This window comes from Anguilla rostrata, chromosome 10 (assembly GCF_018555375.3).
Source record: "Anguilla rostrata isolate EN2019 chromosome 10, ASM1855537v3, whole genome shotgun sequence".
In the NCBI taxonomy this organism is placed as follows: domain Eukaryota; kingdom Metazoa; phylum Chordata; class Actinopteri; order Anguilliformes; family Anguillidae; genus Anguilla; species Anguilla rostrata.
The window spans coordinates 36,853,257-36,881,005 of record NC_057942.1 but is presented as its reverse complement, the minus strand read 5'-3'; the positions used below and the strand labels follow the sequence as shown (position 1 = coordinate 36,881,005).

Genomic DNA, 27,749 nt, shown 5'->3' with positions numbered 1-27,749 from the left:
ACTATGAACGATGCTGACATTCATTATTTAGACAAATGGGTGGAATTAAACATGTAATGGAACACGTATGGGTTCCACATACAACACTGAGCTTTCATCAGTCATTATGCAATCACTGAACTGCCCGGTGATGTGATGGCTGCAGTGACACCTAGTGGCAGAATCCTGTCCTGCAGATCAGACTTTGCTTGTAATATGTAAATTATATGTTAATTGTTTATTGTTATATAATTTTTTTTTTTTTTGTATATAGTTATTTTGTCTATTGATATGGATAGCTGGAGATAAGCAGGAAGTGCAAAAGTGCAAAATACAAGAAGCCCAGAGCAAATGCAGCATCATCAGTGTCAAACTACAACAGAATGTAGGCCCATACAAGTACTGCATTCATTTGTGTTTGTGTTTACTTATATTATTATTATTATTATTATTATTATTGATATTTATATTCATATTATTCATGTTATTGTTTGTAGCAGTTGATGGCCACTTCCTCCTAGCCCCCTATGAATAAGGAAAGTCATTACAGAGACATGTTTATAAACTCTCATTTTCCAGTCCCTCCACCACCTCAATTCCCTGCAAGCCCTCTGGCAGCGCCCCCTGTTGCACAGGAGTGCTTCTGCTTCATTTCCAGTCTCGTCTGGCCGTTCAAGCCTGTCTTGTGGGAGCAGGTTTACAGGGGACAGTGAAAAGAGAGAAAGAGGAGAGCAAGAGATAAATTTGTCTGACGCGCATGCCATTATTCAGAAGCACTTTGAGCTTTGCGGTGAAAAGAGAAAGGGCTTCTGCACTCTGTTGAAATAGTGTTTATCGAGGAAAAGCAGTGCAGGTCATCTTCTTTGCGCTGGAGCCTGATCTGAGTGGAGCTGTTGTTATTCTGAGATATTACGTATTTTTATTTAGATATTATGGTTATTTTCTCTGCTAAAGCCAGGAAAGAAAGACCCTGGGATGTATTCCATGTTGCTGTCTCTCTCTCTCTCTCGCTCTCTCTTAGTGCTAGGCTAGAAGGAAGTGTGGGGTATCGTGAAGTCTCAGGTTTCAGGACACATGAGAAGGAGTTGAATATACTATATAGAAAAATATATTATGCAGCTTTGATTTCATCAGCATTAAAGACTTAACATGGGGCTTGTGGGCTTTTTCACCTCCAATGCTTTTTACAGTTGTTGGTATTAGACTTCATTTTTCTTTTTGTAGATACAGTTTTTGTCATAGTGCTATTGTGTTGTCGACGGAGGTGACCTAACGTTTTCATTTTTTCATACTGCTTTCGAAAAAGGATTCTGTCCAATGGGGTGTCACTCGCTCAAGGAAACAGAGCTGACACACACCATGCTGAATGAATCGCAATTCCAGTCTGTCCGTAAGCGGGTTTGAGCTGGGCTGCTAGTTCTGTGAGCTCAGGTGTGTGTTAGGGTGTCTGGCTAACATTCCCCAGACTACACAAGGTATATAAAAAGCATAATTTTCTACACAGTGCCTGCTCCCTGTGTGCTCTGAGTTCGCCTTTGTCACCATACCACTTTGACCATTGACCTTTGACCTATCCTGACCCTACTGTCGCTGACCATCATCCTCCGTTTTTCCATTAAAAATAAACTACTTTACTGCCAGTCAGCCATGACCATGCATTGCATCAGCTGACACTGATGTCTATGTTATTCATGTGTCTTAATACCAGAGAGAATATTTCCATGAAGAAATAAAAAAATCGCAGGGCACCAAAACAACAGTAGTTTTACAGTAATCATAATCTGGCTTCCTGTCATTGTGCTGGTAATACTGCAGTATTGCAGAAGTGGATTATGGTCTGGAGCATGCTTCAGGTGCTCAGATTAATAAGATACAAATAGTCGCAGTGAAAAGCCAGCTCAAGTGCAGGCGCCTCACATCCATTTTAGAATGGTTTGAACCCTCATCTGGAACATGGGGTTCATGGTTAAGCATTATCGCGAAAACTCATGTCCCCTAATTAAGCTAATTAGGTAACTATTTAGAGAGGGGGAAGGTCCCGGAGGTGTTGTGAAGTGCCACTGCTAATTTGAAATCAATTAGCAGATTTAATCTGCCACTTCATATCGCCCAGCCGTTGAACAAGCTCTTTCTTCTTCCCTGTGCATGATGGGAAAAATCCTTGTATAAAAATGGTCTTAGAGATGGGTGATCCCTTTTTCACTTTCATATGATTACAGATAAGAGTTCAGACAGCATCAGAAAACATTGTAGTGACAGCACAATGAGTGAACCCATTCCCCTCTCTCTCTCTCTCTCTCTCTGCTCTCTGTCTCTCTTGTTTGAGTGACAGGCAGGTCTATGAAGTGTTCTCATGTCAGAATGAAAGGATTCTCCGCAGACTTGTTCCTCATTTCTGCAAAATAAATGAACATCCTCTTGATATCCACCATGATACTAATGGCTGTACATGAAATAGATATGACCATCTTCCTTTGTAAGTGTAATTGCTCTGGTTCCCCTTTTTAAAAAAAGAATAAAAGATTTAATTACCTGTGGAAGAGGAACCGCAGTTATATCTCTGCAGCAAATTGGGCAGCTATGGCACCGTTCTTTTGTCACGGTTTGTGTTAGTGGGTGAGCTAACCAGTGTTGCTGGTGTTACACGCTATGTGATTATTATTATTATTATTATCATCATGTTGTTGTTGTTGTTGTTGAGGTTGGGTTGTTGTTGATGTTATTATGGTTGACAGTATAAATGGTATATTATTATTATTATTATTGTTATTATTACAATACTTGAATGAATAAAACATAATTTTACTGCAGTTCACCACTAGCGAATGATAGCCCTGTTGCTGTGCCTGTGTGAGTCTGAAGTGATTAGTAATATGCGCTGTATTAGCCTATCAGCTGTAGTCGGGGTGATGCTGGTCATTTTGTGAGCACAGACTCAGCCTCTGATGGGATTGGCGGCTCAGCCATACTTACCGCGTTATGGAACTGCCAGCCCTGCAAGACCGTCATTACATAACGGCTGGCTGCCCGGACAGGTGTGCCTGCCCATTTGAGGGGGGGGGGGGGATCTTCACCGGTTTAATACGAGGGAAGTGTGCACTGGTGGCCCCCAAACTGGTGGGCAGGACCTACTGGCAGGGCCTCAGAGGGGTGGAGAAGGGTTGAACTTGCTGTATTATACACTGTCCATGGTCTGTCATGGCACTTCTGTGGAGAAACACACACTGTTTTACGTAAAAGGAACATGCAGTTGGTTTGCGATAAATTAAAATGAACTCCATGTTATTAAAATATTACATTTGGCTACAAGTGGAGCTGTCAGGCTTTTTGCATTCAAGGTAAGCTTGCACTTTCTGAGGCGGTGACCTCACTTCCTGTTCTTCCATTAAATGAACAAGCCCACCCATATCTTTGCAGGTAACCTAAAATCAAAGGGCCGCCACCTCATTCTCATCAGACGTCTGTCTGGTTTGGCTGATATTGTAGTTCTATCTCTCCAGAAACGGGTCCCATTATCCACGCCATGCCAATGAGGAAGTCATTTACATTACTTTACATTTACTTCACAAGCTCCTGGTCACGGGCTGCGTCTCGTGACGCGCTGCCCTTGGCTGAGCTGAAGCCGGTCTGGGATTAATTGGGACTGAAATATTGGTCAGGGTGCATAATCCAAACTAGGCCAAAGGTCGTCTGTGTGTGTGTGTGTGTGTGTGTGTGTGAGAGAGTAGCTGTTTGAGACCGTTTGGACCTTCACACTTTTTTTTATTTATTTAACTAATTAATTAATACATTTTTTTGGGGGGGGGGGGGGGGAGAGGTCACTGAGCCCCTTCCTCAGTTGTGAGAATTCAAGGCCTGAGGCACTCAAGGCATGAGCATGAAATAATAATAAATAATAATTATTTATTGTTATTACTTGCGTGCTGGGCAGTGCCGCCAGGACCTCAGACCAAGGTGCAGAAGATGACAGTTTTTAGCGCACAGCTGCCATGGGGACGCTCTGCATCAGCTGCGCAAGCTACGGCCATCTTGGTTCCTGTTTCGTCAGGGCTCTGGTTCCTCAACGCTGTTTGTGTCTGAGTGTAAGGGTTCGGAGTCGGCCCAGATTCAATTTGGACAGTTCAAGACATTAAATTAAAAACCTGACCCTAATTGTCTGTGAGCTTTGCTCAATTTATGAATTGAATTTCAATTACATTTCACTTCGGTCAGTTCAGGAAATTAATTGACCACAAACCTGGTGGACTGTGGACTGTCACTCCAGCTTAAGCTAAGAATTCACCCCTCGCTCTACTGACTGTACTGTACAAGCTTCCAACAAGTCTCCCCTCACTCACAGGAGTGTCACACACTCCACATGAGTCAATCACTTATAAATCAATCAATCATTCGTCAAATGCAAGATTAATCAAATGCATGAATCAATCATGCGTGAATCACTCACTCTCGAATGAATGACTAATGAATCAATCATGTTTAAACCAAATATTCATTAATCATTCTAACAGTCACTGCAATTGCCAGTGGGTGTGATCAGAACAGAGCAGGATAACTAGAATGCTAGGCTGGGAGGACATGTAAATGGTTATAGAGTAGAATGAGAGAACAAGATAGAAAAAAAGAAACATACCAAGGTAGAAGTGGATATAGTGTAGGTGGACCAGACTCAAACACAATAGAATGGAAAAAAAATCGATGAACGTAGTGGGTAGGCTGCTGTTCTCTTTGGGTGGTCCTTTTTTGGGGGTTTTGCATTGGTCATAGGAAGCTGTTTTTGAAGATGTTTTGAAAAGAGAGGGTCACGGAATATTGGGTGTCTCCATGGTCTGTTGCAGAGGGGGCCTTGTTGTCATGAATGGCGTGAGCTGTTGAAAGACTGCAGGGGATCACTGAATGTTCTGTAGTGGGTCTGACCAGTGCACCCAGGACCGGTCACTTCAGGTAAACAGTCTGAGGCCGGGTTGAGGACAGCAGAGGAGACTTCTTTGATTGTAAACACAGGACCACAGAAAGGCCACATGTCCTGCATAGTGTGCCTTTAATTTCAGGATTCTTTTTCCCATTTTCTAATTGGATATTGAAATTGAACTGGTTTTTTTTTTTTTACCATATCGGCTCTGATGGAGCCGGTGACCAGTGAACCCCCCCACCCCCTCTTCCTCCGATGCCCCACAGAAGTGACCTCTTTTCGCGCTATTTATAGGGAGAGGCTATTTGACATGGTCTCGTTGCGGTAATTATGTGAAAATTCGCAGTGTGCGGTCACCCTGACCCAGTCGACCAAGGTTCTGTAACCCAGTTTGGAATCAGCCCTGGTGATTGGGAGCCGGGTTTGGTTAAATTAAATGGATCAGTGGATTTTAGATTCTATCATAATTATTAGTGGCAATATTGTTAGTGTGCGTATTTATGAATTCTCTGTTAGTGTATGTGTGTGTGTGTGTGTGTGTGTGTGTGTGTGTATGTTTATTTGGGGTGTGTGGGCGAATGTTGTGCCTTCTTCTCTTTACCAGGCCAATTCTTCCCCTCGGATGCATGTCGTCGTTTGACAGAGTGAGCCGCGCGCAGTGCCTCATGAACTGATAAAATACTTCATTTCTTTCCGCTGCATTTCTTTCATGTTTCATATTTGGATCCCCAAATTGAAAGGAGTCTGTGACAGCGATGTCAAAGCCGCGGCACTTTTTTTTATTAAATCTCCGAAGCCCACTGCGCAGATGAAACATATTGTTTGTCTGCTTCTGTTTGCCTCCCGGGGCTGCCGATCTGGCGCCGTTAATAAGGGTGAATTAATAACTGTCAGGAACCTGACAGGGTGCTGCCTTGATGAAAGGCCTTCTCCAATCGGCTTTGTCGCCATGGCCACCCGTCGGGGTTTGATGGCCGAGGAAAATAAACCCTTTATACCCGAAATTTTTCTCCCCGGAAGTTTGGTGCCGTCGGCTTTCAGCGTTTCGACGACGCGCGTGTCTGGCACACGAGACGCTAGCTGCTCGCCCTGGGTTCGAGCATGTCCCTTACGCCCACACATCATTCTTTCTTTCTTTCTTTCTTTGTGGGGGGGGGGGGGGCATAATTACTATTACCACCTCACTGAACTAGGGCCACCAGGGGTACACCAGGTGGGGGTGCATGGTGTACAATATAAGGTGACCAGATTTCAAATCACTGTCCTCGAGGGCCGTGCTGGTTTTCCAACCTGCCTTTACCTGGGGGTCAGGTGTGAAGACAGTCTGGCCAATCAGTAACACTGATTGTTCAGAAAAGAAAATAGGGCACCAAAAACAGGAGCTGTCCCTGGAAAACGGGGACGTCTGGTCACCCTAGTACCATAGCGTCACCCCCCTGGATTGAGCTGGTGGTGCAGTCCCCTCCTCATTTCTCAACAGCACTGCCGCTGATGCCTTTCAGCCTCTGCGATCTGCTTTTTCTTTCCCCCATTCACATGGTCCTGTTTCACACTGTGACCGTTTCACAAAGCCATTTGCACAGTGTAAACCACAGACGCGACATAATCCACACAGATCGATATTTCATTTTATGCCGTCATTTAGATTGAATCTCTCATCCTGTGTAATGTTGTTGTTGCTGGTGTAATTACATCACAGTGCTGCCAGCAGCCGAGACTTCCGATTGGACTTCACCCATACATAGTGTACAAGGGATGAGTGGCTAGCTGTGCTACTGCTTTGCCTGTTCATATAGATTTTATGACAAAGGTGTACCAGCTATCAATCTTAATGATTAGGGGGGAAAAAAACACAAATTATGTAGGTCTGAAAATGATAGTTGTTCATTTTCAACCATTCCTGTAATGTTTCAAACTACGATTGCAGCTGAACTACTAGCAATAAAGGCCAAATAAAGCAGTTATTAGTATGGCGAAACACCTGTCATAATCAGTCATGACAGCCTGTAACGGTGTATTATTTGTCAGCGCATTATTACAAATGTCACAAGGCAGTCAGTAATGTACGCAAGGGCAGTTACGTCCTTCTTATGACACGGTCATGTAGGCTTTACGGCATGCAGCTTGAGTACCATTTGTCCCGTGAGTATTTCTGCTGAATCACAACCTCTCCAGATAAAACGCAGTCGTCGGTGAAAAATGGCAACAGGTGTGAGCGTGCCCCCGGGCCGACCGGTGCGCCTGTTCCTCACGGTGGCTCTGAAGGCAGGGCAATCGTCACCTCTGATTAAATCTCACCCTGCGGGGGGGGGGGGGGGTTCTCCTTCAGACACCCCCCGGGCCTTTCAGTCCAGCTCGAACAGCTTGACCCGAGCTCCACTTCGCCCTACTGAGCGCGCTCAGTGCTTACGGGGCTTACGAGAAAGTCATTTCCACCTTCGGCCCCCCCCCCCCCCAACCACCAACCCCCTCCCAATTACTTCATTCTCACTTAAGTCTGATTAAGACCCTCTTATGCTTGAAACTCTCTGTAACTGACATTTCTCTCACCTCTCTGTGCGTCTCCCAGGGTGATACAAAAAAGTTCAAAGAATGGTACGTTCTATCTGACAGGTGGGAGAGAACACTTGGAGATAATGGTGGGAGGGGTTACACAACCAGCAAAAGCCTATGGTGCAGCTGACCAGGAAACTGGGGTTATTGACACGTGTGCTGTATACAGACATCAGGAGAGATGGGTCCTCCCTCTTTTAGCTAAAAGTCTCCTCAATTTAATTCAGGTTTGTTGTATAGTTCCGGTCCAGTAGTTTCAATTTAACTAGAAAATAGGGAGAATATTTAGGAAAATGACAAACTGTCTCAAGAACCAAGAACTTTGTTTTTCTCATTATGTGTGTGTCTGAGTGTGCCTTTATACACATATTTATCTGTTTGACAGTAACTTTAATTGCAGTAAAAAAAACTGTTTATTGTAGGTGTTAGTTTTTTTTTTTTTTTTTTACCAATTTGTCAGTTCTTCCTATTCTATTCACTGCGTCAGTGGAAACGGTTGACACTGGGTTAGCCCTTAACTGTTAGCCTTAGCCCCTGCACCAGTTATTTTTGGAGTAGTGAGTGAGTGATGGTCAGTAGCTATAAAGAGCTTAGCGTCAGCTCCCCCGTTAGAAACCCTTTTTCAGATCAGACTGTACTTAGGGTGGTAGGCCCACATGCCCCTCCCCCCATCGCCGTGCGGTCTGGGAAATGGCAGGACTTCAGGTCGCCAAAACGAGAAAGATACATAGCGGTTACCAAAATTTCCTCATCCTCTTTGCCAGAGCTCCATTGAGAAAAATATTAATGTCTCAGTGGTTCTCACCTGGATAAATGAACAAATTTACTGCCTCCTTTTTGATAAAAAAAACAAAAAGGCACCTGTTTAGGCACCTGTAAATATAACTTCAGCATGGCTGGTGTGCTGTTCTGTTGGTTGGTTCATTGAATTTCACTGTACTGCATCCATTTAGTCGGTGCAGTCATCCGGAGCTACTTATGAAAGTACATAAGAGCTTTCAAATAGGATAAGGGCGGTAGCACTAGAGAAAAGGATAATTAGCACTCTGAGAACCAGCCGGTAGGCAGTGCAGACCTGCTGAATGACTGTGGAGCAGTAGTTATGAACAGTTGCTCCTGTTATTAATAATAATAGTAATAATAATAATAATAATAATAATAATAAAGAATTACATTTATGTAGTGTTGTTAATTAAGTGCAAATGTGCTTTATGTTGTGACATTAATCTACGGTACATGTGGATGCAAACACACTATGGAGCAGATTCATATTTCCAGAATGTTCGGACTGTATGAGTGGTCTATGCACCATATAGTGCAACAGTCATACATGGGCATTATTTATTTAGTCACCTATTCCCCCTCACCCAAACCCCACTAGACCCAATGGTTTCACATGTATGTGTTGTATTTTATTTCTTGCTTTTTTATCCACTGCAAAGTCACCCAGGTTTGTCTTGTGAAAGCCATTAGCTTGGAGTGTGATTCGCATGGCCATCGAGAAGCCTTTTGCTGGGTTCACTGCTACATTGCCCGCACTTTTCTTTTAAACCCGTGGATAGATTAAAAACAACTACGAGAAAAGTAGTTATTTGCAACACTGTGGAACAGGAGATGAGCAACATGTTACCTGAAATATGCGGATGACTTAGACGAGTTAACACGTGTGCATTGGTTTTTTATTGTTGTTGGGTAGGGTGGGGGGAGTGGCAGTAGGAAGTGATGTCATGTGTGCGTTTGTCCGGTAGCCAGGCCGTCAGCTTTAAGTCTCCAAGTCGTCTTTTCTTTTTTTTTGTGCTTCGCTGCGTGGCCGGCTCTAAATGGCGAAGCAGCGTTTCCGTAGCTTAGCGACCTGGAACATCCCATATTCGACACGTCTTCCTCCTGTAATCTCATTATAGCGCTGCTGCCGCTGCTACTGCTGGAGCTGCTGAAACTGCTTAACCTATCAGCTGAGAGATACCAACGTGCACAGACACACACACACGCGCACATGCACACACACACATACTCGTGCGCACACACACTCCCGAGTTCCTCCCTGCAGACACCACACTGCAGCTTGAGTGTGGGGCTCCACCAAAAATGAAAACTGATGTTGTGGGTAAGCCAGACTTCCAGTTTTTGAGTGATTGTGTTTCTTGCAGGGGCAAGAGGGAGGGGGGGCTGGGGGTCTGTAAAGCCAAGTGGGGGGAGGGGTTATGTGCTCATATTTTGTAGGCAGCTTGCAGTGAACTTCTTTGAAGTTTTACTGCATGTGTCTGTCCTCCTCATGTTCTCCGAAGGACCAAAACAGGGATGCATGATGTTCCTTGTGCCGTTTCAACTGGTGAAATCATTTTTAATTTATAGTACTTATTTATTTAAAATCTGTCTGGCAAAAAATCTGGCTAAAAAAGATACATAATTCAAGACTGTTGGAGTGTTTCAGCATTAGAGTGTGTGTTTTCTGCACAAGCAGAACTAGGGCCTTTGCAAACAGGAAAAAATGTATCCGAGGTCTCAAAATGAGGCCTTGATTTGTTGAAAGTGAGTTTTCTACAGGCTGCTTTGCAGTGAGCACGGCTGTCAGCTTGCGGTGAGTGCGTTTGCTTGCAGGTCGCTCTCCCCCCATGCACCATGGAGTTCTGCCTCTTACTGGCCCATGGTGCCCCTCATCGAGCTTTCATTAACGTCGATGGTTTTGGGCGGAGGGCACAGACTCGGGAATATCGCCCTTGCCAGACCTACGCAAAGGGGCAGTGTGCTGTGTGTTTGCTGAATGAGCTGGGCTCTGGCACTAGGTGTGCCACTGTGGGCATAGGCAAGGGGAGATTAATTGTGAATCGCTGCATCAGATAAGCCATTTTGAGATGCACAGAGAAGCATGTTCGCATATAATTTAGGATTAGATTGTGCGGCTAATCTCTTTATGGTGAGTGTGCAGTCTCAGTGTCCCTGGCGCGTATGGCTGACGTTCTGTGCTCGTTTCTCACTTATTTCTCATTCATTTCTGTAGAAGATTCTCATGGGAATCTGGTGGCCTGCAGCAGACTTGTTTCTCACTTATTTCTCATTCTCTCTCTGCTCTTTCCCCGACAGCCCAAATCGAAGTCATACCATGCAAGATCTGCGGGGACAAGTCATCAGGAATCCACTACGGAGTCATCACATGTGAAGGCTGCAAGGTGCGTGTGTGTGTGTGTGTGAGAGAGAGATATAGAGAGAGAAAGTGTGTGTATGACAGAGAGAGATAAAGAGAGAAGGGAGCATGGTCCAATTGTTGTTCACTAGCATGTTTTCTAATGCTGTCTGTGTCTTTTTTTTTAATCATATACAAGTGAGAAAGGGATCACCCAGTGTTAAACCCATTTACAAGGATTTCTCCCATCATGCATGGGGAAGAGGAAGGATACAATTCTCATTATATTAAATAAAAATAAATGGCAGAGTTATATTCTAACAACATCATTCACTTCCACTTCAAATGGCCCTTTGCAGATACAAATGAAAGACTTGGGCCTTTCACACCTGAAATGCAGGCCACAACAGTTACAGTGAGGGTAAGACAGAGCACACCCAATTAGGATTTATTGGGCGGAGCTTGCCTTTAAATAGAAGCAGGACAAAGCAGCAGAAGAACCTGCCCTAATCCGTCCTGAGGAACCACAGAATCAGCTCGCATCTCCAGCACCTGCTGGGAATGTGCACACACTGGTCTCTTGATCCTGCTCAGAGGGCATTAAGTAGCAGACTTTAATGGGATGGCTAATGAACTTTGCCGTGAAAAAAAGCACATATAATGTTTGAGATGGGATTGTACACTCTCAGGAGAAAAGGTTTCAAATGTGTCCTCTGTGACTCCATAGAACAGGGCAGTCCAGTCCTGTTTCTGGAGGTCTCCCATTCCGGTATTCATTGCAACCCTAATTTGGCACACCTTGTTCTTCTAAACGGCTCTACGAGATCTCTAACTGTTGAATGAGTGAATGACGTGTACTTTGTTAGGGTCGGAGTGAAAACCTTACAGGACAGTAGTATCTCCAGGAACAGGATTGGGGAGCCTTGGCGTAAAGTTCAAGGGTTCTTTTTCAGGCAAAACTGTTCAATCCTGGTGCTTTCACTCTTGGTTCCTCTATGAAGACAAGCTAAGGAACCCTTTTAGAACCCTTTTTTTCTAAGAGTGTACTTGTTTTCCAGAGCAAAAGATTATCTTTGTCAGTTTGGGTCCGTGGAACTGAGAATTACTTTGGTTTTTTTTTTCCGGAATATTCCAGGGGTTCTTCCGAAGGAGCCAACAGAACAATGCCTCCTACTCCTGCCCACGGCAGAGGAATTGTTTGATCGACAGGACCAACAGAAATCGATGTCAACACTGCCGCCTGCAGAAGTGTCTCGCCCTCGGAATGTCTAGAGATGGTGAGTGCCATTTTCCATCTTTAACCGGAGGAGATTAGCCTAGCCTAGCCAATCTCTGAAACACTGTCGATCGAGCGACTGTCAGAAGACCCTTGCCCCAACGCAATCTGTTCATTTAGCAACCATCGCAGGACTGCTCTCCAACCACAATCTGTAGATTAAGCAACCTTCCAGAGACTTGTTTTCAACTGCAGTTTGCAGAGTTCAGAAAAGACACAAGTGAGAAATAGCAAGGCTTTCAGTGGAAACCAGACAGCAGATAAGAAGCTGGTGGTAGCTGGTGCGTAACATTTATTTATCTTTTTCCATTTCTCTCTACTCTCTCCCTCCCCCCTTCCTTACTCCCCTTCCTCCTCTCTCACCACCCTTCATCACTCTCCCACCCCCTTACTTTCTCCCTTTCCTCCTGTCTCACCACCCTTCGTCTCTCTCCCTCTCCCCTTCCTTTCTCCCTTTCCTCCTCTCTTGCCACCCTTCGTCTCTCTCCCTCCACTTCTCTCTCCCTCCCCTCTTCACTTCTCTCCATCTACTCCTCTGTCCTTATCCTCTTCTCTCTCTCCACCCTTCCTCTCTCTCCCTCTCCTCATTCTACCTCTCCTGCTCTCTCCCCTCTTCGCCCCTCTCTCCCTCTCTCCTGCCATCTCTCCCCCTCCTCTGGTGCCCCCCCACAGCGGTGAAGTTTGGGCGCATGTCTAAGAAGCAGAGGGACAGCCTGTACGCGGAGGTGCAGAAGCACCAGCAGAGGCTGCAGGAGCAGAGGCAGCAGCAGACGGGGGAGGCCGAGGCCCTGGCCCGGGTCTACAGCAGCAGCCTGACCAACGGCCTCAGCAACCTCAACACCGAGATCGGGGGCACCTACGCCAACGGCCACGTCATCGACCTGCCCAAGCCGCCGCCCGGCAACGGCTTCTACGGCGTGGACTCCACCCAGCCCTCGCCCGACCAGTCCGGCCTGGACATGGCGGGCCTGAAGCAGATCAAGCAGGAGCCCATCTACGACCTCACCCCCGTGCCAAACCTCTTCGCCTACAACTCGTACCCGGACGGACAGCTGGCGCCCGGCGTCACCATGACTGAGCTCGGTACGTGACCCCCATCGCCCCCGACCCCGACCCCTATCCCGCTGACCTTGTCCTCCGGCTCATTTGGACACTAAACTTTACCGTTGCAACATACTGGCCCAAGGTGAACCCCGTGAACTCCTTCAGGATCCGTCACCTGTTTATAGACGAACCGAGTCTGTGTGTTAACGGCGTCACCTCGCAGCTCTGTAAATGCTAGGCTTTGCATTCTTGCAGTCCCAAAAAAGACTTCATTGCCGTTCTGTAAGGCAGGGATCCTCAAATCTGCCCATTGAGTACTGCTTGTTTTCACTCCTTCCCTCTAAATAGGATTGATTTAAACCTGGACACCAGGTGAGCTAAATCTCTGACCAATCAGTGGCATTAATCAATCAATTAGCTGTCAGGTAGAAAAGAAAACCAGAAGTACTGCTGGGCTCGATGGCTAGATCTTGCTCTAAAGTCACAGAAAATGAATGGACTGTGGTTAAATAAAAAATAAAAATAAATACAAAAAATCTTATCAAGGATGAGTAATGGAAAATGAAAATAAAAGACAGCTTTCTTCCTATAGCTAACAAAACAGAAAAATAACGAAACACTGTGATGTCACTTTCTATTAAGGCAAGCCATGTCGAGTGGGCTGAAAGTCCTTCTGAATTTTTGTATTAAGAACCTACCGTACCTACATAAACTGCCAAGAGCATGTTCAAAACAGCCCAGCGCCATGGTTTAAAAATAACTGAAAATGAATCATGTATCTATCCTAAAAAGCAGATCTCTAAAATATCATTGAGAAGGCGTGGTAAAATAGTAATATTGCTTGGCTTGGATTCAGTCCTCCACAGTAATAAAATATTTTATAATGCTAATTTGGTTAGACTTTAGATACTGGTAACATGTAACAAATCATTAATGATTGCATTTTGGTAATTAAAATACTTTATTAACAATAAATGTTGTATCATTGGATATTAAGCAGGTGAATGGCGTTTCCACATGGAAAAATATCCACAGTTATATTTAGCACTGATGCTCTGCTGCTCCCAACTGAACTGTGTTTCATTTGGTTTTATTTAATTTCAGACAGCTTGACTTCCTCCTTTTTAAAACATATTAACACATTTATCAATTATGACTAAGGAACAGCCATGTATTTTTCACAAATTATAATAATGTATAACTGTTGATTAATACACTGAATAATGCATAGTGTAATCTTAGTGTAAGTTTTTTTTTCTTTTTTTCCCCCAGAATATTTCTCTTTTAAGGTGCAATCTTTTTCTAAGACTGTGAATGTTCAGTCCATTTTTATCTCTGCCGTCCTGTGGGTGACTGAATTAGCATAATTTCGGTGGGCGTGGTCTGCCTTCTCTACATTGTTCCCGCCATTTTCCCTAGGGCTGCGACTGTTTTAAGGACCGTGATGGCGGCCGATGTGTGACAACTTTGAGATCAAGTGGACGAATTGTGACCAAGAGCGAGTTTTTAAAAATATTTATTTAATATTATTTTGCGATGGCCACTTTGTCTGTAGAAGTTTCATCACAGGTATATGCCTGCTCTGCACGTGGAGAGCTCATGCAAGGACAATACCGGAACAGTGATTGTGTTGAAACAGTTTCATCAATGGTTATAGTTTGATCCTGTGGGAACAGAAGAAAGAAATCAAATTATGATGCCCCCTGCAGTTCTCTATAATCCTGCTGGATTTAAGTGATGTCTTTTTTTGTTGTTGTTGTTGTTGCTGTCAGGCTTAGTTTTGAGGTTTGTTTTGCATTTTGAGGTAACCTAAATCTTGTGAAACGATACATTTCAGGACGGTAAAAAAAAAAAAAAATGCGTTTGAGTATTCATAATGAAAAAACAAATGGATTTGAATTTAATGAGGGGGGCGGGGCCAGCGCGGGTGAGTCACGGAGACGACGCGGGTCTGGAGGCTCAGACGGGTTTAGGGAGGCGCTCACGTGTGGCGTGTTTAGCCGCTTCGCGCGTGCACGTGAACCGCCAGCCGCGTCGGCGGGGCCGGATAAGCGCCGTCCGTGTTCTCCTGTGCGCGAGGCGCGTGCGCGCGTTCTGTACGCCGTTCGCGTGTGCCCGCGTCTGTAGCGTGTGCCGGCGGAGGCGTGTGGCCCCCAGCATCATTAGCGTGTGCCGTGTGATTTTGCTTCTCTGGAGAGCGGCCTGCTTTTTAAAAACCACAAAAGGAAGAACTCGCTCACACTTTCTCTCTCCCTCACTCCCTCTCTCTCTCTTCTCTCTCACACACAGCATCATCTGCCATTTCATCACGCCCCACCCCGTCATTAATGACTGTCCCTTTCATATTACCGCGGGCTAAAAACAGGACCCATTCACCGTAGCTTCACGCGCCACGAGGCAGCGTGGACTTCAGGGCCGCGTTGCCATGGGTACATACAAACTGTGACTACGCTTCAAAGCCTGGCTGTTTGGTGGCTGTGACTGCGCCATCCAGGCGCTGTGATGTAACACATCTCCTGTTGTTCTGTGAGACATTCACGCCAGACTAAATTTAGACGTACGCCATTTATACTTCATACGAGCAGTTCTGTAGAAAATAGGATGCGTGCGTGGGGGTGTGTGAGTGTGTGTGGGGCACAGCGTGTGACCCTAAAAGTCATGAATTTCATTCAGCCTGTTAATTCAACCGGAGAAAGAAATGTTTCATTTTGTTCGTACCTTGATAAGTCCGCTGTGGAGTGGTTCGCTGTGTTCTCACTCCGTGTCCTTGCTGGGACAGACTCCAGTGCTTTTTCCTGTCAGACAGCCTGTGATACCAGTATGGCCCTCCTCCCACAATTCACTGCTTTGCAGGAACTTGGCACAATCATTTTTATCATCCAAAATAAAAACATTCAGTCTAAAAAATGGCCAGAAAACGTGAATAATTGTTTGTTGAATCCAGTCTGAATTTCGCTTTGTCCATGGAGCCGAATTCTCCGATTCATCTGATCAGTGTGTCTCATAGCGACAGAGAGGACCCCACTCTACTGTCATTTTTTATTTTTTTTTACTGTCAAAAATGTTTTGTCCTTTGCATTTTTGTCCTTTCTTGTCGTCTGTCTCAAACACTGGCACCGTGTCCTAATCATAAGATTGTTATTATATTCTGTTACAGTTTACTGCTTAACTTTTTTTGGCACCCTCCCCTCCCCTGTTACTGATGGTGTTTTTCTGTCCCTCCCCCCCGGCAGATCGAATTGCGCAGAACATCATCAAGTCCCACCTGGAGACGTGTCAGTACACAGCCGAGGAGCTGCAGCAGCTAGCCTGGCAGACGCACACGTATGAGGAGGTCAAGATGTACCAGAGCAAGGTGGGTCCCTGCTCACGCACCCCAACACCCCCCCCCCCCCCGGTTCTTTCTCTCTCTCTCCCCCTACCACAACCCTCATTCAACCCCCCTTGCACTTTTTACTTTTTACTGTATTTCTCTTTTACCTCTTCTCTTTCAGTGCCTTTTTGTCTTTCTGCTACTGTCGCTCACTCCTTCCTCCATCTCTCTTTTTTCTGCCTCTCTTGTCATTTCTCCTCTCCCTCCCTCCCCCTTTACCCCCCACCTCTATCCCCTCCCCGTCTTCATTAAAAGCAGCCCCATTGGCTGATTGAAATTTCTCCGCTCGTTAGACTCGCCAGGGTAACCTCCCCCCTGAAGGCACGTCCGCGACAAAGGGAAGCACCCAAACCGAATCCAATCCCGCTAAAGCGCGCTAGCTGACTCCCGCTGACGACGCCCTATTCACAGGGAGAACGGCGGCGGTACAATAGCCTCGCTGACTTTTCATTAAACTCGCTGATCCGCCGTTAATGGCCAGGGCGAAATTAGAACTGAAGGCGTCTTCACTTTTCCTGTGTCAAACTGATTATTAGTAATTATTCTGGGAGATATATATATATATAAATATAAAAAAAAGCTTTGAAAATGTATTTCATGGACATCTTCTGACGGTGGAAATTAAGAATGCATATAGAAAATGTGCTGATATCATATTCTTTGTTGCAGGAGTCTTTTTTTCACTGCTGCTAATTTACAACTTTTGAAAAGTTAAAAAAAAAAACCTTTTGTTTGTTGCATAGGTTAGTCCAGGTGATTTAACATAGCAAGTAGAAGTTTTTGGATTGAGTAGAACACAAGTTCAGACTTCATGAGATGCCTGAACTTTCATTTCATGTTGTACACAAAATATTTTGTTTTCATTTTTTTGTAAAACCTTCCGCAGGCCTGCATCTCCTCTCGTTTCTGAACACAGATTTCCTGCTGTTTTCTCTCTTTCTTCAGGTCACCATTTACATGGTCATTAAGCATATGGCAATACAATTCAACACAATACTTCACAATTATTACAATATTTGAATAGGTAATTGCCTAAGTAATTGCAAGTGAGCGCTATGAGTCTGCTATGCGGCTTCATACTGTTACATACATTGTGCTGATAATTAAAGGGTTAGGATTGATCTGTGGTTGGGGTTAGGGTTGGGGTGAGGATGATGGTTTGAATTACAGGGAGTGGTGGAACTGGGCTTTGTCAGAGTCGTAATATTTGCAATATAAGGTCAACACTGTGAGCACATTATTAAGGAATTATAATGCAGCTGTTAATGCTTTATTATGCCTTAATAACAACTCCATATTATAAAATGCTGCCAGTGAATAAAAATGAAAGCCCTTATGAAGTGAACAGACTTTTTTGTCATCATAAATGTCATTATGTTTTTAAAAAATGTGTGTGATCTTGTGTTTGTGTGTGTGTGTGTGTGTGTCCTTAGACGCGGGATATGCTTTGGCAGCAGTGTGCCATTCAGATCACACACGCAATACAGTACGTGGTCGAGTTCGCCAAACGCATCACCGGCTTCATGGAGCTCTGTCAGAACGACCAGATCCTCCTCCTCAAATCAGGTAGGAGGAGACTCAGTAAACTTCAGCAAAAGTTTTTCTTGCAGTCTGGATCAGGGGTGTCCCAGGAGGGCTCCAACATTTTAGCATTTCATGCAAAACTCTGGTCTAGATTTTTCAATCAGACCAACATTATGTGTGATGTGATGTGAGCATTTGCCTGTATTGATATTGATAGAGCTCATTTGCTAACTAAGTAAAGATAACTCATAGAAACAAATCTCCATCCACAAAAGCCCTTCAGAAATGGAATTATCAACACTTGGTCTGGATTCAATGATCATTTGTCTGTAACTTTTTTCTTCACAAAGTTTCTTCAGAAGTTCACACTTTGGCAATTTTAGCAATCATCAAAATTAGAGCTGTGTTTTCGTTCTCCCCATAGGTTGCCTGGAGGTCGTCTTGGTGCGAATGTGTCGGGCATTCAACCCCCTGAACAATACGGTCCTGTTTGAGGGGAAGTACGGAGGCATGCAGATGTTCAAGGCCCTAGGTACGCCGACCACGCAACCACAAATGAACTGCAGACCAACTGCAAAAACAACTGCAAGCCAGCCCCATCTAGGGCAGGGCTGCTGTCTGACTATTAGACATCATCCATAGCTTGTGGGGTGCTGCTTATGGGTTTAGAAAGTGGAGCAAGCTTGCTGTTGGGGGAGGTTTGGGCGGGTTGAGAGTAGAAATAGATTTTTAAGTGGAGCATTTTAATAAGAGAGTGTTTTAGGTGATGCGGTGGATTCTTATTGTAGTTGTAACTGATGGACTGATGTTATCACTTTTTGACATGGATATAGAGTGACTACGTGCGTAGCCAAACCTGCGAACTGAGATCTGTCTGTTTGTCTGTCCGTCCATCTCTACTCCACAGGCTGCGATGACCTGGTCAGCGCGGTCTTTGATTTCGCCAAGAGCCTGTGTTCCCTGGCGCTGACCGAGGAGGAGATCGCCCTGTTCTCCGCCGCCGTCCTCATCTCAACAGGTCAGAACGGGCGGCCTCAGTCGCTAGCCTCACCTTCCAGCCCCAGTCTCTCGCTTGGGTTCAGTTACACGGCTCGTCTCCATAAGCTAGCTTCAGCTATGGGGCCTAGCTTTTTTCAGCTATGATTTTGGTTCACCTGGTTTTTGTTCAGCTGTTTCAGCCAGCTTCAACTACGAGGCCTGACTCTGTCAGTTAACTCCAGCTACAGGACTCAGCTCTGTCAGTATGCTTCTGCCACAGGGTCTCTGCCCTGTAGCCCTATGACACCAGCAAAGTTCCAATAGTCTGATACAACTTTACTGGAGTGTTCCAAAAGTCTGGTACAAAATCAGAGTAACGTCCTAATAGTCTGATACAACTTCATGGTAAAGTTCCAGAAGTCTGATAGAACTTCAGGGAAAAGTTCTTATAGTTTGACTCAGGCACAAGGTCCAATTTGTCCCTGCTGGTTCAGCCTATTTGCTTGGACCCAGGACCAGTTTTACCATAGCACTCTTGGTTACAAGGTTTGTATTTGTCTCTCGAAACCTTAAAAATTGTGAAACTGAAAACTGAAAAATTGTAATCAAAGGAATTAGATTTTTCTGCTGTTTTTTTATGAAACTCTCCTTCTCTCATTCTCAGTCTTCAATATTCCTTCACAGTTTCTTCAGTATAACTCAAAGTCTCCCCATTGAATGTTTTAATAAAGTCCATTATAAGATTATTCATCTAAAAATATGGTCCTTGAAGATTGTCCATGAAGCAAAAAGAGTTTTTTGCTTCAGAAATATTTGAAAGAACCCAGGGCCATTTTTAGCTTTCGTGAGCAGAGATTTAGAAAGGTTTCTCGCATAAATGTGTAACTGTGAGGTGCCATTTTATTCAAATATGCTTAATTTGTCACCTTGTGGCATTTCAGCCTGCCAGTTTTTTGTATTTCCAAAACCTTCCATAAAGCACAGTCATCTCCATCCTCTCATCTCACCTCCGTTCAAATGAGCACTGTCCTGTTCATTTAAATTGGCAATATTTGAATTTATTATAATTCTGAGGTTACCTTTTCATTTGAAATGCTCAAATGCCCAATTCCATTTTCCTTTTGAAGTCGCAGATTGAAAAGAGCAAAGAAATATTAAAATATTAAATAAGCCCTTTGCAAAGTACCACCGCCCCACCCCCAAAGAGATTTCATTTTCTGTGTGGCTCGTAAAGTACAGAATATTCTGAAATGCACCAACTGCTAGTTCTGGAAATGGAAATTTCAGTCTGTAGTTGTTTAAACAATTTGGACAGTCTGACAGCTATACCTCTTTCTTTGCCTCTCTCTCTTCTGTCGTAAAGTTTTGCATTTTTATCTTATTCAGAGCAATGTACACAGCTTGCAGCGTTTATGTATCCATTTATACTGTACAGATGGATATTTACTGAAGCCATTCTGGTTCAGGTTCATCTTGATCAAGGGAACAACAGCATTGCCCTACGCGGGGGATCAGTGCGAACTTAGTACAATAAGGGAGCGTAACGCTCATGCTGTAACACGTTTAGCTGAATTTCTGTTCACGCTTCCCGTTCCTGTGTGTAATTGTCAGACCGTCCCTGGCTGATGGAGCCCCGTAAAGTGCAGAAACTTCAGGAGAAGATCTACTTCGCCCTGCAGCACGTGATGCAGAAGAACCACCTGGATGAGGACGCATTGGCCAAAGTACGCACTCATGTCTTAGCAACGCTTTCACTACACCTCCGCTACACCCCCTTTACACCTTCCTTACTCCCTTCTTTCACCCTCATTCATGGCAGCCCCTTACTATCTACCTGGGATGGGGTTACACTGTAAAATTCAGCTTTAACAGAGTAAATATGAGTCCAATAGGGACCATGTATATTATGTAAGAGTTTATTTAACACTGAATATTTTTACTGTGTAGTTCCATTTCAATTCAGACAACTGAAATTGAAAATTAAAATCATGAACTAAAAACTGGCCGTAATGCAAAGTTCTGCAAGTAACTTTCAGTTAGTTCATTTAATTTAATTTACTGAACTTGGATAAACTTCACTCCGACTCCACAACCAATGTTTCTATGAAAATCTATTTACTTTGGAGTGTCTACAAACAATCTTTTATCACAGCAGGCTATCCACAACCGTCACCAAAACAGGTGGTTTGAGATAGCTTTGTGTTTGCCCTTCATGGTAGGTTCCTCAGAAATGGATTGATTTACTTCTGGGAAACCGACTTGCATAAAGTGGCGCTGGTGAAAGACGTGGGCAGTGTTTTCATCAGAGGTTCATGCCAGGTCATTTAGGAGGTGTTTCAGCAAGAGTTCCTTGCTGGCATATGGAGCTTCAACTCTGTCCCAAGCTGCACTTCCTGGTTTCGTCGTCGTTCTCTTTTTTTTGGTGGCGTCTTGAGAAAGCGGCTTGAGAAAGAAATAAACCGCGGGAGTGCGCCGGGGGCTGTAGGATTTTCTTCGGAAACCCCGCTGGGTTTTGTCTCGCTCGGGTAGCTAATCTGGTTTATGTATTTTGATAGCATTAAAGGGTTTTTTTTTGTTGTATTACCGCTGTCTGTCAAGCACACAGTGGTTTTTTTTTTTTTCATTTCCATACCTAGGGTTTTCTGAAAATTTCTCGGAAGAGATTGAGAGATGCAGGCCTAGCAAAGGCAGACCTGAGACATGTCTCTTCTGATCATCTCAGAGCTGCTAGCCTTCGGGGGTGGGGGGGCTGTCGAAGCATCCTTTGCACATTTTACGCGCCTCGCGGTCGTACCGTGAACTCCCTGTGAACCCCGCACGGTATCCACGGACACGGCATCCTTCCTGAAGCGCAGGGTCGGCCGCCACGTTCACATTGTGCCGCCGCTGACTCTCTCTCTCTGTCACTGCGCTCTGTCACAGTTTCAGTTAAGGGCGGCACTTCAACTGTTTCTGACAGCCTTCTGTGTGTGTGTGTGTGCGTGTGTGTGTGTGTGTGTACCGTTGTGTCTCCCCAGCTGATCGGCAGGATCCCCACGCTATCCGCCCTTTGTACGCTGCACGCAGAGGAGCTCCGGACCTTCCAGCAGCTGCACCCCGAAACCGTCAACATGCTCTTCCCCCCGCTGTACAAAGAGCTGTTCAACCCAGACTCTTCCAACGGGCCCAAGTGACTGCTGGCGGGGGGGCGGGGGGGAGAGGCGTGGCTCGCCCCCAACTGTCCACGACCGGACGCTGACTGTCTGTGACCGCACCCTGACTGTCTGTGACCAGACACTGACTGTCTGTGACCGGACGCTGACTGGGTCTGTGAATGGACTTTGACTGGGTCTGTGAACGGACGCTCTCTGTCTGTGAACAGACCCTGACTGTCTGAACCCGACGCTGACTGTCTGTGAACGTAGCCTGACTGTGAACACACCGTGACTGTCTGTCGACCGTCTGGACCGACAAGAGAACAACAGACAAACTCCAACAAAAACTACTACAAGTGCAACAGCACCAATTCTCCCTCTAAAAAAAAGAAAACATCGCATCTGATACACTAGGAATGTCCTGCACTTAACTAATTTTATTCACCGATACAGTCTACGAATGTAAATATCGGGCCCATTATAAGGGGCTTTCAAGAACTGACCAGAAATGTACAGAACTTCAGAACAATTTCATTTGTCTTTTAACTGGGTAAGTTTATTTGTTTATCTTTTTGTTTTCTTTTTTATATATTGTGGTATTGAAGGATAATGGGGAGAAGGAGTAGGTGGGGGGAGAGGGGGTGGGCTTGGAAAAGAAAAATCATAAAGCTATTGTAGATACTCTAGTGCAGAGCGGATTTTCAGTATTAATTCTTGTTCTGTTTCTAATTTAGTCATAATTTAAAACAAAATCTGCCTGAAAGGCTAAAAATTTGTCTGTGTTTTGTTAGTTTTACATGTACAGAATTTGTAAAGTTTAAATAAGACTTGTAAAAGAATTTTGTGGTAAACTGGGAACATAATGATTAGCTTGGGTACGTTCAAAAAAAGAAGCCTTGTCTGGATTCTATAGACATGTTCATATAAAGAGAATATTACAACTGTCAGTTGAGGACTATAGAATTGTAAATGATTTTTTTTTTTTTTTTAAATGGTAACTTTTCCACGTGAAGATATAGGCTATATTTTGTGAAAATATTGTGGCTGAACAAAATTTTGCTGTCCTTTCAATTACATTCTATTGCTGCACTAAGGTCAGTAATGACTGGACTGCTGTTGAACAATCTGATGATCTGTCGCTGTAGGGGGAAAAGACAAAAAAAAAAAAAACCCTGCCACCTCAGCTGGCACCGAACGCTGTCTTGAGGTGTTTCGTGATGTTAGCATGTCACGACGTGTGCTAACGTCGCAACGTCGCGAGGACGCTGTGGTCTCCACCAACCGAAACTCTGCAGCAATAAGAGACTTTTTGCACATGTACACCTGCAAAGACGAGGGGCTGGTTCAACAGAAGGTTTTCGCAGAACAGCAATAATAGTGTCATTACTCAATTTGTAGGAAATTTCAAACAGGGTATTTTCTATAAGCAGAGTTTGAACTACAAAATAAAATGCAATACGTATATTACTAGAAAGCAAACAGAAATAATATATGCTTTAAAATATATATATTGAAAGCAATCATTCTACTACTGGATTTGAATTTGCATCTATTGTAATTCTTTCCTCAAGTTAAAGGGCCGACTGATTTTACGATTTTTTTAAAGGGTTGACAAATCCGTTAGATTTGTCAGAGGCATTTTAAAATGTGTCTCTGCATCCATAACAATTCTACCACTGGGAGAAGTTCTCATAAAGGCATGATTGACAGGACGGTGGAACAAAAATAGCTGTGACACACAGGCAACCTACTGATCATTGCAATCATGGAGAATTCAATCTCTTCTCTCATTGTCTCTCCGGATTAAAAAAAAAAAAAAAAAATCGAATAATTTTATGAGCAAATTGTACTCTGATACATTGTCGAAGCATAATATTTTGTGGTACGTGCATCTCTTTGGTTACCTTGGAAACATAGCTTGGCTATTGGAAGGTTTGTGCTGCCAAGGCACTCACAAGCACTTGAAAACGTCATGCTTCATTTTGTGATGAAATGGCATGGATCTCTGTCAGATACACTGCTGCTTGTTTTCTGTAGTTCATGAGAGGAGTTTAGAAGAAAAGCTAAAATTTTTTTGCTTCTCTACTTGCAATTTTGCTTCAAGTTTGGCATTTGATAACCATTCCTGTAGCACCACTCACTGTGCAAGAATTCTGCATTTGTGTTCATAAAATCTTTCCGATTGCTATCAGCTGGCTCTTTCTGTATAGAGCCCTTCCTGTTTCCTCATTGGTTTAAAAACACTTAATTGACGGAAACACAGTTGTCTTGGTACCGAGCTATTCTGGAACACAGCACAATCGATTCATTCTACATTCCACAAAAACAATGGCAGTTTACAGTTGCAATACTTCAATCAAATTTTAATAGTAAACTGTGCTAGACAATCACGTAGAGTGTTTTTATTTATTTGTTAGTAAGTCAATATTTATCTGAAATTCTCAAGACTGTCTCTCCTTTTTTTATAACTGTAATTAAAATTGTTTGGCCACTACAAATAACTGATTTTGGTTAGTATAGGTTCTATTTATTTTTGAATACTCTCAGGGGCACAACTCGGTTAGTAAAAACACACTCATTGTATACTTCAAAAAGACAATTATAGCTTGAAGGCTAAGTTTGAGGGTGGGGACACTAGCATTAGTTATTTTGAGAGCATACACAGCTAACTCAACTGGGTTCACTGTTTAAAATACTTGGTTTCACCACTAGATGGGGGCATTACTAAGTTAATTTCTTGTCTCCACATTAGTAAAATTTCTACCTGATCATTGGCTGCACCTTACTACACGGTCTGTTTTAGTAATCAGCAATTGACTGGGGAGTTGCTTTTTCTTATTAAGAACTGGGGACACGTGATTGGTCTATTTGCTGGGCCCTGTTAGACAAATCCTCTGATCTGCATTGGGTGTCTTAGAGATCAGAGGAAGGCTTCTGCGTGGACGCAATATCACAATCTTACCATGGCTTTGCTGTAAAGTAAATTAAAGCACAAAATGACCCGTGTTACTTTAACTCCAACAGAGTTTATACAGGGCTCAAATGTACTCTTATCAGAGAAAATATTTTATTCTGTGAGGGATTTAACTGGACATGTTGCTGTGCATGTGGGCCTTTTATTAATTGGACAGAATATAATATAGTTTATAATAAAAATATATTGAAAGCACTTAAAAAGGGAGTAGAGGGTAATATTCTTAAAAACAATCAATGAAAAAAATACAAATTTATGGCATATGTTAAATAGGGGCAGCATTATTTTTGCACCATGCTATCCAAATTAATGTGACTCTTGGTCAGATTCCTGTGATAATCTTTGCATTGATTTGAACAAAAGCCTCCTGGAACAAAACACCGAAATACTGCTTTGTCTAAATATTAGTTTTCTTTGCTGAGTTAAACTTCTAGTTTATTTTAACTGTTCAGCAAACAGCAGTGAATGCTCAGCTAATGTGCTAGCTGTGCTATGAATGCAATCCAAACCTTTTCACATTGCAGTTTGACCTTAATGCTGATAAAAAAATGTTAAGTCTTACCATTTTATGTATTTGTCGAAAAAGGTATACTTGTTATTTCACTGATCCACTTCCTTAAACTGGTTATTCTGATGTAAAAAATTAAAACTTTAAGGAGAATGGAATCTGACCTAAGACATCCTGCTGCAGCTAATTCAGACTTCAGAATCCGTTTTCTGTTTTGCAGCAAATAAGAAAAATCACTTTTTTTTTCTTTTTGACTTAATCAACCGCCCCTACCCTCACACTTGCCATCCCCCACCCCCAAGAAAGGCCGCACCCCACCAACAGAACCATCAGTTTAACTGTCAATCACCTATGATAGACAATCACTTCTCAATGTAGCTTCAACAAGCTGCATCCTCTCTCAGGGAACTTTCTTTGTGCTTAAAAGAAAATAAAAGTCACCAGTTTTGGAAATAATGACTTGCAGTGCACAAACTAGGACATACCCAGACAAGGCTTTCTTGTGTATAGACGGAGAGCAATTAGCTGGCTGTGCAGTCAAAGCATGGAAATGTTTTGATTAAATTTGAAGAAGTTTAATAATTAATGTAACAACAGTAATAATGAAAATTCTCTCCATAAGAAATAAATAAGTCAGTAAAAAAATGTTTTTTTAAATGCTGAGGACAACGTGGGTTCAGCTGAAATCTGACTTCTACTCTTGTTTATAAGTTTTGCTTCTTTCTCACTTAAACTGTGAAGGTTTGGGGCAAAAAGTTTATTTTTTGTTTGTTCATAAAAATAAAAATAATAAATAGGCACTGTAGCAATAACTGGAAGCATTTCAACACTGTCATGTTTGCATTGTAAACAAAACAAAAAAAACTTAATTATAATGTTGTTTTATGTCATTTTTGTTTTTATTTTCGCATGCTGTCTCATAAAAATGAAGTTTCCTGTGATGCTTTGGGTGGGAGGGTTTAGGGGTGGGGTTAAGGATGGGGAATTTGCAGGGGGTCGGGGGGGTTAGTTTCTCTGAATGTCTTGGGGCTTTATCCTATTTGGATAGTGCTGTACACATAACAGCAAGTGTGCCTCTATGGGGGGGTTCTCAGATGCCCCCTACAGGTGGTAGAAGTCGTTACACTGGTACTGCTCGTGATTCCAAGGTTTGATTTTCTTTGATAGGTAAAATACAGTGAAATCTCACACAGGAGTTTCTTTGCACAAGGTGAAAGCTTGTGAGAAGGAGGAAGTGGATATGGAGGGGAGAGGGGTGAGATTGTGCGATATTTTTCAGAAATATAGCTAAATGCATTATAACGCATTTAATTTGGACGCCATAGCTTCAAAATTGTCTTTTTTGTCTTATGTATTAGAATATGTCAGCTTCCTGAAAAAATTAAAAATTACTGAAAATATGTAGCACCCATGACCAAAACCCTTAAGAGGAACCTAGGGTACTTTTTTTAGTACTGTGTAAGGACAAGAAAGAGAGAAACTTTTTTTTTTTTTTTTTTTTGAAGTGCCATAGCTAGAGTGAAATGCATCATGGGATAGATGCTTTACTGTACAAGTCTACTAGAGAAGCAATCAAACTGGAGAATGCATAAGCAAGTGTGAAAATAATTACTTTTTTTGATGAAAGGTCCCGGCCAATTTAGAACTTCGAATAACCTGTTAGCGATGAACCCGATATAGTGTCCAGCTCATAGCCACCTTGAAGGATGTTTTTTTTTTTTTTTTTGTGATGTTTGATTTGCAGAAGTTCTGAATTGGTCAGGCCTCCTTCAGTGTCTCTTCCTTCAAGTTGTGTATATTAAGCAAAGGTCTGAAAATGATTTTGTTAAATTCTATATTTTATGCTTTTGTAGACATTTGTGGGAAAAAATAATAAAGCAAATTTTATGGATGCATTTTCCTCATTTTGCTGTACTGATGTTTTGGTTAATTTCTTTTTTTCTACCATGGATTGATTGTAATGCATTTTTTCAAGCAGCTGTCCTTTCTCGGTTGTACTGAGCAAACAAACGTAGCAAAAAGACAAGTGTCGCGTGTACTTCTGGTTCTCCTGACTTTCCAAAGAATATGAACTGAATGTTCAGTCACACTAAGCAATTTTGCATCTTTTATGCAAAGGTTTCTTATGACCAGTTAGAATTTCTATACAACCCAGAAAGTCATTTTTAATAAGATAAAGTAGATTTTAGGACAGGTGTACTTTTGTACGCCTACAATTGCATGCTCCTAGCTGACAAAGGCTAAATTTCTGTCACCGTTTTGTTCCCCAAAACCATGCACAACAAAGTATGCGTCCATTATTTGGCACAAAAGAGTTGCTTAGAAGGGACAAATATTGAGAAAGGCTAGCATGTGCAGCTTATTTTTGCTTTTGTA

At 43.2% G+C, this 27,749-nt stretch overlaps 1 protein-coding gene across 4 annotated transcripts in view; it reads left to right on the top strand.

The window, feature by feature from the left end:
- The window catches only part of rorb (RAR-related orphan receptor B), a 42,117-nt gene extending 15,926 nt beyond the window's left edge, over window positions 1-26,191 (top strand). For 2 of the 4 annotated variants that reach the window (XM_064296831.1, XM_064296829.1), the window contains exons 2-10: window positions 10,523-10,608; window positions 11,698-11,839; window positions 12,511-12,921; window positions 16,116-16,237; window positions 17,689-17,821; window positions 18,204-18,311; window positions 18,687-18,797; window positions 20,369-20,481; window positions 21,775-26,191. In XM_064296831.1, coding sequence (XP_064152901.1) covers window positions 10,523-10,608; window positions 11,698-11,839; window positions 12,511-12,921; window positions 16,116-16,237; window positions 17,689-17,821; window positions 18,204-18,311; window positions 18,687-18,797; window positions 20,369-20,481; window positions 21,775-21,930 — 1,382 coding nt within the window. In that variant the 3' untranslated portion in view covers window positions 21,931-26,191. Of the gene's footprint in view, window positions 1-9,424; window positions 9,546-9,690; window positions 9,771-10,522; window positions 10,609-11,697; window positions 11,840-12,510; window positions 12,922-16,115; window positions 16,238-17,688; window positions 17,822-18,203; window positions 18,312-18,686; window positions 18,798-20,368; window positions 20,482-21,774 lie in introns of those variants that run through there. The other 2 variants (XM_064296830.1, XM_064296828.1) reach the window with 2 other exon arrangements.
- Window positions 26,192-27,749: the final 1,558 nt, after the last annotated feature.